The following is a 14537-nucleotide window of genomic DNA, read 5'->3' on the forward strand; positions in this document are numbered from 1 at the left end:
TCTTAAAGAGAGAAGGAGCCAACAGGAAGGCAGAGGGAAGACCAGGTGAGTGTGATTTGGAAATGAGGCTAGGAGAAGGGAGCATGATGAGGTCATCAGTGTTACTGAGGGTCATGTGGTCCCAGCCAGAGTTTCCTACCAACTGAATGAACTCTCAGTAAACCTTTCCATTTTTTTTTCTACTATGTAAAAAACTCATGCTCTTCTGGGTATGGTGGCTCGCCCCTGTAATTCTAGCATTTGAAAAACTGAGGCAGAAGGATCACTGTTAGTTCAAGGCCAGCCTGGGCTAAATAGTGAGTTTAAGACCAGCCTGAATTACTTGGTGAGCCCTTGTCTTCAAAAAGCAAAGCAAAACAAAAAAAGTCACTTTTCTCTGGCCTCATCCAATTTGAGTGTCATTCACTCCAGGGTCTAAAAATGGCAGCTACCTAGAAGGTGCTTAAGGGATTTGGGAACAGATCCTTGCCTTCTTGTCAGATCAGTATGGACAGCCATGTGAAGTGCTAGGCTGAAGAGCGGCTTGAGGTTCCTTATAAAAGTACTGATCCACCAGTGGGGCTGAATGAAATGTGAAAATAGGCTTTGGTGGAAATGTACCCCCCTTTTTCATTTATGTATTTGGTACAGGGTCTTACCACGCAGCTTAGACTTGTAATGATCTTATTTTCAGCCTCCCCAAAGCTGGGATTACAGGTGTGGTATTCCCCAGGCCTGGGATTATAGGCATGTACCACCACAACCAGATTTGGGGGCAGGGCCAGAGATCAGACCCTGGTCCCAGCACTTGCCAAAGCAGGCACTTAGTCTGCTTAGTCCACTGAGTTATCTCGCCAGTCCCCTTTCCTCTTTTAAAAATGTGTCTAAGTTGAAGAGATGGTATTCAAGCCAAACCCTTTATACAAACCAAGAGTGAAGTGACCCCTTTTGGCCATTCTGAAACATGCAAGACCAGTTGCACTATGGACTCCCACAGCAGAAAAGCCTTCAGCCTAGCCCAGGGCCCTCCCACCAGAGGAAAAAGCCATGTGATGAGTGCCGTGGAAGAAGGAAGAAGCCACCTCATCATGAGTCACCCACAGCCCTATCTTCTCATTGTGTGTCCCAAAAGTCCTCAGGATGGATAAGGTTAGCAATGATGACTGAGTTTGGGTCACTGGGCACCCATTCCCATGATCTTTCAGAGTCACTGGAAGGGAATTGACTCTTGAAGTAATGGCTATGGTCCTTATCTGCCGGACATGCTCACAGCTGCATCCAGAGCCCAGACTTCTTATATACAGTACTATCTGCTATGTAGGCCCTGCCCATCAGAGGAGGGCTAGCCATGAATTGTCTGTAGCATTCCTATCAGGTACTTATCTCTTACTACTTTATTTCCTTCTAAAGACCTGGCCAGAGAAACAGGGAATATTAATCATGATTGTCTGAGTCACTTTATATTAGTAACAAGAGACTGGATTTGGCAACATTCAATATCAAATTATCTTTATACCAGTTCTTAGAGAACTAGACCAAGTTACCTCTGATTTGTGGGTCATTCAGAGATTTAAAATTTATCTTAAACATGCAAAATGTGTATGTTTGTTTCATAAAATATTCTGTTGAAAGACTCCTTAACAGGCTGGCTGCTCACTGAATTGCTTTTTCCTGATCCACATTTGTGCCCTCGGGTGGATCCTCAATAAGTAACTCTGAAGACTCCTACCTAGGATGATGAAAGGATCCCCCACATTAAGAAATGGGATCACAGTGTTCCTTTTAATAGCATCCTTTTGTTTACTAGACAGTGCTGATTCAGTGTCATTCTGATTCTAAGCTAAAACAAACCAGAGATTAAAATAATTTTTAAATGGACAGTTCTTTGTCCAGTTTTTAGATTTTTTAAAATTTGAGACTGGTCAGGATGGAAAATTCAGACCCCTTGGTTCAGCACGGTTTTGTCCCAACTGTCTTGGAGAGGGCTGTGGTTGGAGATGTCTGGGGAGAAAGCATGAGTGGGAGGCATTCTATGGCCTAGAACTTGGGGTGCTTTGAGGGATGCCACAAGATATGGTTGAGGCGGGCCATCCTCCTTGAATGTTGGAAGGGAAGAGGAGTGTGGGTGTGGTGTGGGCAGGCTGGAGTGGAAGGGTCATCCTGCCCCGCCTGGCCTGATCTGGCCTGGCCCAGGGTGTGGGCAGCCTGCCCCTCCTCCTCTCTGAGCCATGGGCAGGCCTCATGCGTGCCGGGGGCTCCAGCCCAGGCTGGCTGGCGAGATGAGAGGAAAAACATGCGGTTTGGTGGGCTGGACATGGAAAAACAAGCCAATTAGGAAGAAAACAAACAATCCTCGGGCCAGCGGGGGCACATGCATGCATGCACACGCATACACACAGCCCCGCATGGGATCCAGGGATATCCTGCCATGGGGGACGGTCAGTAAGGCATCTCAGGAACCCCCACAACAGAAAACTAAAGATGCCTGGATATCTAGGAGCACGCTTGCATGCCAGAGTGTGATGCTATGTATGTGTATAAGTTCTTGCTCATACATCTTCTCTAATGTGCTGTACAGTGTCCAGCCCATACATATAGACCTGCTAGGCATTTGGGGCATCTTCCCATATCCACAGTTGGAAAAACACACTCAGGCTTAAGCTCTGTCATGTACCCAGTGTCTCAGGTGTGTAGCATAGCTGTCACTGTGTTTCAGATACAGTGGCACATTCACATTCTCAGAGAGGACCTCAGATACATAACCTCACACATAGAGATACTTTCTAATCAAATAGCCTCACTGTGAACCACAGCAACAGTCATCCAATCCCTTACAGCCTCCAGTCCTACAGTTACACAACTGCCCAGAGTCTCGTCCATGAAGCCTCAGAGTTACATGCAGTGCCTTACAATCACAGTGTCGTAAAAACAGCTTTTCCTCCAATTCACAACACATAGCAGACCTCCCAATCCCACACTGTCCCCACCATCTCACACTTGGTCTCTCACAGCACCCCCACCTCCGCCTACCCGGCCCCTCAGCTGGGCTCCAGCTGCACTAAGTCACTCCTTTTCTTCCTTTTTCTTTGTTTTTCTTTCCTCCTTTTCCCTCTGAGAAACCTGGTCCCTGTCAGGAAACCTAAGCCCTTCCCTGCTCAGGGCCCAGGGCCAGGCAGGAGTAGCCAGATGACAAAGCCCTTGCCTAGCCCTGGCCCCCCTTCAACCTGCTCATTCAGATGGGGGAACTGGTTTGAGGGGGAGTTTTGAAGAGGAGGCAGATCTGAGTGGGGAGAACAGCCAGAAGGGAATGGAGGAGACTAGCCAGTGGCAAGCTGGCCAGGGAGGGGGCCTATGAGTTCAGTGCCATGGCCTGCTCTGCCCTCCAAAGAGTCCTGGGCAGCAGGCAGCTGACTCTGCAGGCTTCAGTCCCCACTCCACCCCCAGTGCCCTTCTCCTTTGAAGCTGGAGGCAAGAGGGGGTGGTGGCAGCAGGAGCAGGGAGTGGAGGCTTCTCTGCCGACCTCGGAATGTCCTTTCCTCCTGGGGCAGCTGCCAACTCTGGCCTGGCCCACAGGCCCCCAGAAGGCACTTCCTGTGTCCTTGGCAAACCCCCTCTGTGCAGAGCTCTATACCCGTGGGCAGATAGGGAAGGGATACTAAAAACATGTAGGATGAATATGGACCAGTGGCAGAGCCAAAAGAGCTTCACTGGGGAGGTAGATAGAGGTGGGCTGAATGCAGGTTGGCCCTTGGGGGGGTCTCAGTTGGCATCGGGAGTAGAGCTGCTGTGGCCCCCAGCACTGCCACTCCACCTGCTGCAGAGAAGCTCTCCTGATGCCTCTTTTCTCTTATCTCTGCTGCTGCCAAGCCAGATCTGGGCTCCTGGGGTTGGATCCCAGGCTTCTCCACAGCCTCATTCATACTGACACACTGTGTATGTACAGGCAGTCACACAGTTGCTCAAAATCACATGCACACTGTGGACAGAAGCCCACAGTTCTGTGTGTCACCATGGCCACCCTACAAGCATAGACATGTTCCCCTTCACTGTCCCTGGCTTACTGAACTGCCCCCTCCCATTTCCTGTCCACCTGTCAGGCAAGGGGCGGGGGAGGGGGGAGGGTAGAAGTGAGGTGTCAGTGTCCCTGGAGCCTCAGACAGAAATTCCTTGCCTGGGTCAGATCACAGAAGCTTCCTCCTTCCAGGAACCTGAGCTGCCTGTCCTCACACCTTGCCCAATGCGTGACGGTAGGACAGCTAGGCTAAGTGCTCACAACAGCAAAAAGTATGGTTAGACAGCAGAAAAGGCTTACTAAGTATGGTGATGCAGATGGGTAACCACATTCTGGGGTTCTTCCCAGCTTTGCTTTGCTGTGTGATTTCAGGCAGGTATCCATCCCTTTCTGGAGCTTCATATTCCAGAGTGAAAGCAGCTGCTGATCATGTCTTGGGCTCTTTAAATGGTGTGAGATGAAAAAGTAAGGGGCTGGGGCTGAGATAAACCAAGGAAACTGTCGCTGCCTTACAGCATACACTTAGGCACACACATCCACATCCATGAAGATGCTCCTACATGCATGCCATTGGCCACTTACTCCTTTCATGTATGTAGTATACACCCACATGTGCAGACATGTACATAGATACACAGATGACTAGCTGCCCAGTGCTGCTGCTCCTTTGTATCCACCAGGCTTTTGTGTGTCTCAGTCTCTACTGAGGGACTCTTGGGTGTCTTCTCCAGAAAGTGCCCCACAGTAAACCTAGCAACCAGAGGATCCATTCAAGACACCTTTGGTCTCTGTGGCACAGTCCTCTCCTGGGAGAGGACAGTATAGCAGGAGACAGGCTGGGGCTGATTCCCTAAGACATCACCTCCATCCTGTGATTGATGAGCTGAGGCCTGCAGCTCCTGCTCCCCACAGTTCTTGCCTCCATTGAGCAGGTGGGGGGGGTTTCCTCTGCACAGCCCTTGTTTTTCTTTAATTAAACATCTGGCTCTCTGTGGCCTGGGAAGCCTCAGACCCTCGCTGACAGCCCCTACCTCCCCACCTTTGGCATTGATGATGGGTTGGGGGCTGGGGCTTGGGGGCCCACCTGTCTCCACACTAGTGCAGGGGATTGGGGGCTCTAAGAATGTCCTGACCTTGCTGTCCTCACCCTCAGTGCCGCCGCGGGAGCCCGTGCTCAGCTGCCGTTCCAACACTTATCCCAAGGGCTTCTACTGCAGCTGGCATCTGCCCACCCCCACCTACATCCCCAACACCTTCAATGTGACTGTTCTGTGAGTAGCTGCACCTGTGACCCAGTTCCAGTCCTGACCCCTGACTTTCCTCTAGCCCCTGTCGTGCCCTGAGTCCTGACCCTAGCCCAGCCTTGGGCTTGACCTTCCCCCTCCTTGCACCCACCTGACCCTTGATGTTGATAACATTACCCGGGCCTCCCCCTTCCCAGGCATGGCTCCAAAATCATGGTCTGTGAGAAGGACCCGGCCCTCAAGAACCGCTGTCACATCCGCTACATGCACCTGTTCTCCACCATCAAGTACAAGGTCTCAATCAGTGTCAGCAATGCCCTGGGTCACAACGCCACGGCTATCACCTTCGACGAGTTCACTATTGGTGCGTGTGGCAGTGTTGGGGGGGGTGTCCCCATTGCATATTTCACTGGGAAGGTACAAGTAGAAGTGTGTCAGAGGTGCATATGAGCATCAGAGAGGATGTTCACAGGTGTGCATATATATATGGTATGTCATGCCTATGCACAGGTATATGTGTTGTACAATACATGTGTACATACATGCATGATCTGTACACACATGTAACTATGCAAGTGAGTGCCTTTTGGCCTGCAGGGCTAAGAGACCTCTCCAGCAGCTCTTTCCCTTGTCTTTCTGGCTCCCAGAGTATGCAGGGGGAGGGGGCGGCTGGGCCAGACCCTTGTGCAGCTGCAGCCTCCACCCCCCCATGCTAATGGCTTCCTTACGGCCTGTGATGAATGAGGTGTCAGAACAGGAGACAGGACTGGGACAGATACTGCACTCTCCCTGATCCCCTTTTCAGCCAGACCCTCTGCCTGCCCTTGCCCTATTCCAGGCAAGTTCTGCCTGCTTCTACCCCATCCCAGTCAAACCTTCTGCTGCCTGCTGTCCCAGCTGAGCCTAATTCTGCCTATTCCTATCCCATCCAGCCTGACCCCTTCTGGTCCCTGCTCCATCTAACTCTGCCTTTCTTCGTTCCATATCCACCAGACACTTCACCAGCCCCCATCTTCCCCCATACTCCAGGGTTGGATTCCCAGCCAGAGTATTTCTACATGAGTTGTCCCCTTAGATGCTCACATCAGATCACCAATATGTGTCTAATCCAGTTCTGCAGTATGTGTGGACTGTTTTTAAATCTAATCCACAGAGCAGCTTCAGACCCAGCTTCTCCCAAAAGAGGCCATGTATTAGTTTAAAACTGGAAAAATTGAGGGAAGACCAGGGCTAGGGGAATGTGTGATGCTGGTATAGGAGGAAGTGATCTGGCTGGCAATGGGGGTGACAGTGGTCAGAATGAAGGCACTGTGGGGCTTTGTTATTGAAATACTGGTAGGTTTGAGGATGGGGTTGACAGGATGGAATATAATTTGGGGTTCTAACACAAAGAACTGGTAACCCTTCCTGTAGAAACAATCATCGGTGATGATGGGGATGTCAGAGATGAAAGTAATATAGATGGTTGTTAATGGTGGTTGCTAGAACTGACAACAGAGAAGAGGGAGATGACCATGATGAAGATGGCAATAGAAAGGTTGAAAAAATGTGGTTTTCCCTAGAGATCAGTGAATTAACAAAGCTCTCTCTCCTGAACAGTGAAGCCTGACCCTCCAGAAAATGTGGTAGCCCGGCCAGTGCCCAGCAACCCTCGCCGGCTGGAGGTGACATGGCAGACCCCCTCAACTTGGCCTGACCCTGAGTCCTTTCCTCTCAAGTTCTTTCTGCGCTACCGGCCCCTTATCCTGGACCAGTGGCAGCATGTGAGTAGCCTACCCTCCCAGATGGTAGGTGCCTGAATCAGAGCCATAGCATGAGAAGCACCCATACCTCAGCATGATAGTAGCTCCAGCATGGGACCTGATGGCAGTCAGGCTTTCATGGGGAGAAAGGATCAAGTGGATGGAGAACGGATGGAGCTGAGGGAGATGTCCTTAGGGGTTCCCAGTGAGAACACATCTGTCTTTTGGGCAGGGTAATGAGGTGCTAAAGGGACATAGCAGGCAGGACAAGAAGCATTTCCCTCTCCTTGCCTCTAGCTATTATCCCCGACCAGGCTTCTCTCTTTATATTCTAGCCCAGGCTCTCAGTCTCTGCTGGACCTAGCAACAGGACAATCCCTGTCCTCAAGGATTCATAGACGGTCTCAAGGGGTCAGAATTATTCACCAAGGTCAATCTTGGTCCAGAGAGAAAGTTTAGACCATCAGGACTCTAAAGTCAACACTCAGCTTAGAGCTCGGTCTAAGGTTATAGGTCATGTGGCAGCCTGGGCTGGTTCAGAATCAGGCAGTGGACCAGAGTCAGTATATGGTCAGGCTGTGGTCTGATGTGATGGAGAGCAGCTAGAGACTTGGAGCAGATGTAGGGGTGTTCTCATATTGAAAGCCAGAGACCCTCAGGCTGTGGGCTGTGTGGCTTATGAGGTCTGTGAACTAGGACTGGGGTTGGGAGAGTGCTTTGGGAGCAACCCAGGCTAGCTGCTGTATATCAACCTGTACCCCCACTCTATGCACGGTCTCCAGCCCAGTCTTCTCATACCTACGCTCTTTTCTGGCCTTTAAAGTACGTAATTCGATTCCAGGGTGCCTGTCCAGTTGTGGGCCTGGCCTCTACAAAGGCTGCTCATACACTCACGTGTTCCCTGACAGAGTCCGGAGTCTCTCCCGCCTGGCCAGCTGCCCGAGCCTAATGCATTGCTAATAACCAGGGTCTAGTTTCACAAGCCCCCCTCCCCCGCTAACGAGTTACAGGCAGCAGCCCCGCGCGTCGCAGCGCACACGCCTTGCAGTGGACCTGGCATACTGCCCACCACACACATGGGAACATGCACACACACGTGGCTCCCAGCAGGAACCATGCTTCATACATGCATTGGACTAGCATGCCAAGATCAGGCAGTGACCTGCACCATGGGCAGAACTGACCCCTGCACTGACATGGGCAGAACAAGTATGCAGTTTCCATGGCAAGAACATGTATAGCCCATGGCACATCCTAACCTGGTTCCATGTCTCCTAGGCATTAGGATTGGTTAGATTTATGGTTCTTTTCAACTTGAGTTTTGCTCCGGACAAAATGTATTTTCTCTGCCCTTGATCTTGGAGAGAGGCAGGTGTATGATTGGAAGGGCATGTGGAGTAGAGAACAGAGAAAAACATCAGTTAGATTTTTAGGAGGAGAATACGGGCCAGGAATTGAAAAGAATAGGCACCAAGAGGTCTGGTAAGGATTGTCTCAGTATGGACAAGACAGAGGCAAATACTGGAATCTGGTGTGACTTCCCTGCCTGTGCTGCTGTGGCACTAACTCTACTGGGAGGCCGGGGGACAACTCAGATATCTACTGCTTCTGACTAAAGGCAAGGTAGATGCCAGCAAAAAAGGAGTGCTTGACAGTTGAGGAACTCTTCTCCCAAGAGAACAGATTAAGGGTTCAGTGACAACTAGCAAGAGGAGTCCTGGCCCAGGATAGCACATGACCAGGCTCCTAGGATGTATTCCTAGAATTATGCTGCTGTGGGAACCCAATGAGGTGGCAATTTAATCTGTTCCTCTTGGCCTTCTCCTTTATCTTTGGAGAGAGACAAATGTGGAATTCTATAGGCCTTGAAGGAGAGAGGGGAGATTGAATGAGATTTGGCTACTCATCCACAAACATTCTTTGCAGGGCAAAAAGAGACTGAAGGCTCAGAGACAGAACTGGGACTCAGCTTCAGGAGAGGGGACTATGTGTGGCCCACCTATTTTCTAGGACTGGGAGCCAATGGTCTGGGAGCAAATGCCCCTCAGCATGACCCTGATCTTTACCAGGGCCTCCTATATCAGGACCACAGGCTCAGCAAGAATGGGAGATGCTTCCTGCTCCACTTGGACCTCTGGCACATACATGAGTACACATACACATACGCATGTGTGCACTCACTGCCTGTCAGGTAGCCCAGACCCCTGTTTTCTGGGAGAAGGTTGGAACAGGGACCAAAAAAGCCCTGAAGCCAGACGTGGCCCAGAGCAGCCCCCTTCTCCACCCCCACCGGCTGCCCCTGTTTATGAGGCGGCTTAATGAGGCAGCGGGTGCTGCTGAGATGAACCAGAGCCCGGCCTGGGCCTGGGAGGGGCTCCGGACAGGCAGCTCGGCCTGGAGGGTGGGGGAGGCCAGCAGGAGGGGGCCAGCCAGCAGAGGCAGGGTGGCGATGCCTCCAGGAATAGAACAGCTGTCCTGCAAACCCAGGGGCTGCCCCACCCCTCCCCACTGCAGGCAGGTGATAACCACACCTGAGGCCTTCCTGAAGCAGAGGCCCAATAGAAGCTAGAGTCATAGCCTGTCAGATGGGTCCTGTAGGCATGAGGAAAGCTGGGCTCTGAGCTGGAACCATGATGACAGCGCTGGCTGAAGTCTATTTGGTACTTTACACATGGCTTAGTCCTCATTATAACCCTGAGAGAGGGATGCTGTATTGTCATTAACACTGTTTTACAGATGGAGCTGGCAAAGCCTATGGAAGCTAAGCAACTCAGTCACCTAGCTTGTAAGAGATAGAGCCAAAATGTAAATTCAGGGAGCCTACCTCCCATGTCAGTGTGTGTGACCCTCTCCATCAGTTGCTTCTCCCAAGACAATGGGGCAGGACCCCGCATTTCCTCCCACTCCATTAGTCTTGACCTCCAGGCTGGGACTTAGGGAAAGGCTCAGGTTGGACTGAGAGAGAGCTGAGACAATAGCAGCATCTAGCTCACTGGCAGAGTTGTCCTTGGGGAAGCTCTAGTTTCCCTCAAGGTTTTATTCCTCTCCTTCAGGGATGACTTGCTTCCTGGTGGTCTTCTGGAGCGATCTTCATTCTCCTGCAGGAATATTTTCACAATCTCCCTCTTCCCCCAGGGAAGCTGTCACTCCCTCCAGGGGCATCTTTACTCCTCTCTCCCCAAAGGTGTTCCTGATTCCTGTTGGGGCATATGCCTCACTCTCCTTCCCCTTCCCCCAGAGGTGTCCTAACCCCCATCCCATGGTTTGGCTACAGGTGGAGCTGTCAGATGGCACCACACACACCATCACAGATGCCTATGCTGGGAAAGAGTACATCATCCAGGTGGCGGCCAAGGACAATGAAATAGGGACATGGAGCGACTGGAGTGTGGCTGCCCATGCCACACCTTGGACGGAGGAGCCTCGACACCTTACCACTGAGGCCCAGGCCCCGGGTGAGCCCACCTCCCATCCCTGTGCCATGTGCTATCTGCTGGCCTGCCCTGTAGTCTGCTTCTATCCTGCTCCCTCCAACTCTTCCCACTTATGGCAGCCTCTGCCGTAAGGGTCTTCACACTATCTGTGGCTGCCAAGCTCCCATCTGTCTTTCTAACCCTGCATTCCTGCTTCTTGCTATCTAGACATCCCTGGAAAGGAGTTACTGGGCAGAGGGGTCATCTTTGAGCATTGGGAAACAATCTACCTGATATGGGAGGCAGAGCATGTTTTAGAGAGGAGGCAGGAGTGGCTGATGGGGAAGGCAGCAATAGCCTGGTGCAGGAAGTGGAACAGTATGCCTCCAGAACCCACAGATCTGGGTGGGACCCCAGGTCCTGGCCCTGCCCTAAGTTTCCCCCATGCTCCCCAGAGACCACGACCAGCACCACCAGTTCACTGGCACCCCCACCCACCACGAAGATCTGTGACAACGGGGAGCTGGGCAGCGGCGGAGGGCCCTCGGTACCTTCCTTGATCAGTGTCCCTGTCACTCTGGCCCTGGCTGCCGCTGCCACCACTGCCAGCAGTCTCCTGATCTGGTAGGTCAAGTGAGGCCAACTGGGTGAGGGGACTCAGAGGGGACCCCTGTCCCAGCCTCATCCTTCACAGTCCCTGCCCTCTCTCCCCAGAGCCAGGACCCCGTGAGAACACTCCAGAGCACCTGAGGAGCAGGAGGCCGGAGCTGAGCCCGCAGACCCCGGTTTCTATTTTGCACACAGGCAGGAGGACCTTTTGCATTCTCTTCAGACAATTTGTAGAGACCCCGGCGGGCCCGGGCCTGCCATCCCCTAGCCCCGCCACATCAAGCCGGCCCGCCTCCCTCTCTCAGGGAAGGAGGACCATGCAGCTAACCCACCCACCAAAGACCCCCCTCACCTTGCCCCCTTGGGCTGGACCCTCCAATGCCAGCGACCCCCAGGAGCCCTTGGGGGGCCTGAGGGGAGCCCCTCACACCCACAATTTCTCCTCCTGCCCCAGCCTCCTGTCTGTCCCAGGGTCTCTGTTGCCACCATCAGATTATAAGCTCCTGACACTAGGGGGGGTCAGCCATCCCCCTCCCCCCAGTGCCCACACTCTTCAGACCCCTCACACCTGCCCATTTTGTATGGCCCTCTCTTGACTGCCCTACCCTACAGTATTTAATGCCCTGTCAGTCCCTTCTAGTCTGACTCAGTGGTAACTTGCTGTATTTGAATTTTTTATAGATGTATATACAGGGGTGGGAGGGGTGGGAGGTTCTCATTAAACGTCACCATTTCATGAGTCCTTGGAACAGAGCCACTTTGGGAGGGTTCTCCTCTTCTGAGGATATCACCACTACCACTTGCAAGCCTGGAGGAGGAAAGAGACCACCACTGGGGAAGACAGTTCAGCTTTCAGGCAGATGGAGCTGCAAAGTGTCCTCTACTTCTTGAGGAGCTGGGCTTCTCTGGAATATGCAGCCAGGAATAAACTTGTGGGCAATGAGATGCCAGTGGGGACTGTTCCCATATGGGGTATTCAGTCTTGGAGGCTGCTGGAGTTCTGGACAAGCCAGGGGCCTTTCAAAAGATCATCTTCAGTACTACCTTGCAGGAGCGTTCAGGTAGAAATGGAAGATGGTGGGTGCGACCTGGCATCTGTGGGGCAGATGTGTGTGTGTGTGTGTGTGTGTGTGTGTGTGTGTACGTACGTACGTACGTACATGTGCATGTGCCCTCTGCCATCCAAAAGACAGTGTGTGTGTAGGGGGGCACAGCAGGTTGGGCCTGGGGCTTAGCAAGGCCTCAAGGGCTCTGAGTACAGTGTCCTGGGCCTGGTCAGGCAGGGTAGGCTGCCTGAAGGAGAAGGTTGCTTGGAAAATGACTAGGGACTGGACCCATGTTTCAGGCCTGGAATTTTAGAGTACAGGGTTGATGTCCAGGTTTAGATTACAGTACAGTTAAGACTCAATGTGGAGCTGCAGAGGGGTGGGGCAGGGTTTTGGTTTACAAGGTGGCCAGTCTTTGGTCCAGCTCCAGTCTCCAGATTTGAGTCAAGGTCCCTCGTTCTCTTGGCTGCTCCAGACCTAGTCAGTTCCAGCCTGCCTCATAGAAGCCATCTCTCTGAGGTCCCTTAGCTGAGAATGCCCTGGGGCTAGGCCTAGTTGGCAAACCCTCTGACCTAGGAGAGGAAATGAGGGGGGTCACCAGAGTTCCAGCCCCACACCAGGTTTGGCCTTGCTCTAGGTGCCAGAAGTAAGAAGTGTGTAGCCCACTGCAAACTCCCCAGAGTAGGTGCCCAGCACCACCCTTCCCCTAAGCCTCCTGATACCATCACAGCCTTTCCATCTCCACTCAAAGACTTCTCCTCAGACTGGGCTCAAAAGGGCATACGCCTTACTGGCCCTACCAGGCCCACCTGGGACAAGCAGTCCCTGAACTGGGCCCAGTGAGAAGCTGTAGAAGGAAGGTGGCTGGCTCTCCTCCAGGTGGAGGGCAGAGGGTGCTCCAGGTGGCACCTGCAGCTTTTCCAGCTGAATAGCCCAGCTGTGGGACTGTGTGGCTCTGTTCACAGGAAGAGGCTCCCAAACGGACACCTTGAAATATGGCTATTGATCTTCCTCTGCTCCCTGAACCCCCAGTTCTGCCTGTCTGTTTGATCCTTGTGAGATGAGACTCACGAAAGAGCCCCGCACTCCAGGTCCAGGAGGAGTACAGAGAACAAAGCATTGCCAACTCTCTTGCCAACACATTGTCTATTCCTGGGATGGGTCAGAACCTCCACACTTCTCTATCTTGGGGTCGGTGGGCTGAAGTTAGAAGGTCTTTGGCCTGTGCTGCCTTCCTGTCTTGTGAGCCTTGCTCAGCCCTGACCCGCCCACCGCCCACCCAGGTCTTGGGCATCATCAGTCTGGCCTCTGTTAGCAACATGGGAAAGCAATTAGGTGGGGCCTCAAGAGGAGGGGTGAAGGAGGAGAGGGGGCCTGCTGGAGCCCTGTAGGCCTATGGAGGGGACGACCAGGGTATCTCCCTATCCAAAACTCACAAGGGACCCAGCCCTGCCCGAAGCCCAAGGTGGGTGTCAGGGCAGCAGGGGTGTTTATCCACCTTTGCTGCTCACCTTGGAGGGTCTTGGCTGCTGTTTACTGCTCCTTCTCTGGGTATTGTCCCTCTACATCCCTCCCCTGTGGTGGTTCTGGGGAGCTGAGGACAAGTAGACACCAGTTCTTACAACTAAAACAGAACCCAGAGAATTAAAATATTACTGAGGGACCTGGGGAGAGGGAGTTTGGACCCCAGAGCCAAAGTGCACAGCGGCCCTGTGGTCTAGCCTTACAGATCACTAGATCTGTTTGCTTCCCTTAGGGTGCACTTGGGATGGGGAACCCTCCCAATATCTTGTTCAGTCAGGCTCTGGCCACCTTGTCTGTCCTCCCAGCATGGCCATGTTCCATTCTTACCACTATAGATACCTCTGTCTCTTTCCTCTTCTTACTGAATTTATTCCTGTCTCTATATTGGTCTCTGTTCCCTTCCTCTCAATACCTTTGTCCTGGTCCTTATCTTTATATCTTTTTAGGTCTGTATCTCATTGCCGTCTTCCTGGACGTTTCCAATTCTCATCTCTTCTACACTCTGTTTCCTCCTCTTCTCTATGGATCACTCTCTGGCTCCTGTCCTGTCTCTGCATCTCTCCCAGGTCTCTGTCCGTTTTCTGCCTTCCTATTGCTTTCTCTGTGTCTTTATTTCTCTGTATCCCTGTGTTTGTCTCTATCTCTTTACAAGTATCTATCTCTATCTCCATCCCTATCCCTGTCTCGACCCCTCTTCCTTGGCTCCATCATTGCTTCTTTCTTTGCATCCTCCTGTGTGTTCCTGCCCCAGTCCAGATCCCCTGGCTGTGGCCACAGCTCCTCTCTGGCCAGAGCTACAGGCTGTCCTAGATTCTGCTGCCCCCTCTCGGTCACCTGCCTGCCCTTCATTCCTGCTCCCAGGCTGCAGGCTGTCAGCACAGAAATCCCACGTTCCCATCAGTCAGCCAGGAGAGAGGGAGCCAGTAGGCAGGGCCTCTTCCTGGTCAACCTCATGTCCCCAGAACTCC

General features: G+C 52.4%; 1 protein-coding gene across 3 annotated transcripts in view; it reads left to right on the forward strand.

The window, feature by feature from the left end:
* The window catches only part of Cntfr (ciliary neurotrophic factor receptor), a 38383-nt gene extending 26644 nt beyond the window's left edge, over window positions 1-11739 (forward strand). For 2 of the 3 annotated variants that reach the window (XM_004631900.2, XM_023715967.1), the window contains 6 exons: window positions 5145-5262; window positions 5433-5599; window positions 6835-6998; window positions 10252-10432; window positions 10846-11014; window positions 11105-11739. In XM_004631900.2, coding sequence (XP_004631957.1) covers window positions 5145-5262; window positions 5433-5599; window positions 6835-6998; window positions 10252-10432; window positions 10846-11014; window position 11105 — 800 coding nt within the window. In that variant the 3' untranslated portion in view covers window positions 11106-11739. Of the gene's footprint in view, window positions 1-5144; window positions 5263-5432; window positions 5600-6834; window positions 6999-10251; window positions 10433-10845; window positions 11015-11104 lie in introns of those variants that run through there. The other variant, XM_023715968.1, reaches the window with a different exon arrangement.
* The last annotated feature ends 2798 nt before the right edge of the window (window positions 11740-14537 follow it).

This window comes from Octodon degus, unplaced genomic scaffold, assembly GCF_000260255.1.
Source record: "Octodon degus isolate 3935 unplaced genomic scaffold, OctDeg1.0 scaffold00045, whole genome shotgun sequence".
In the NCBI taxonomy this organism is placed as follows: Eukaryota; Metazoa; Chordata; class Mammalia; order Rodentia; family Octodontidae; genus Octodon; species Octodon degus.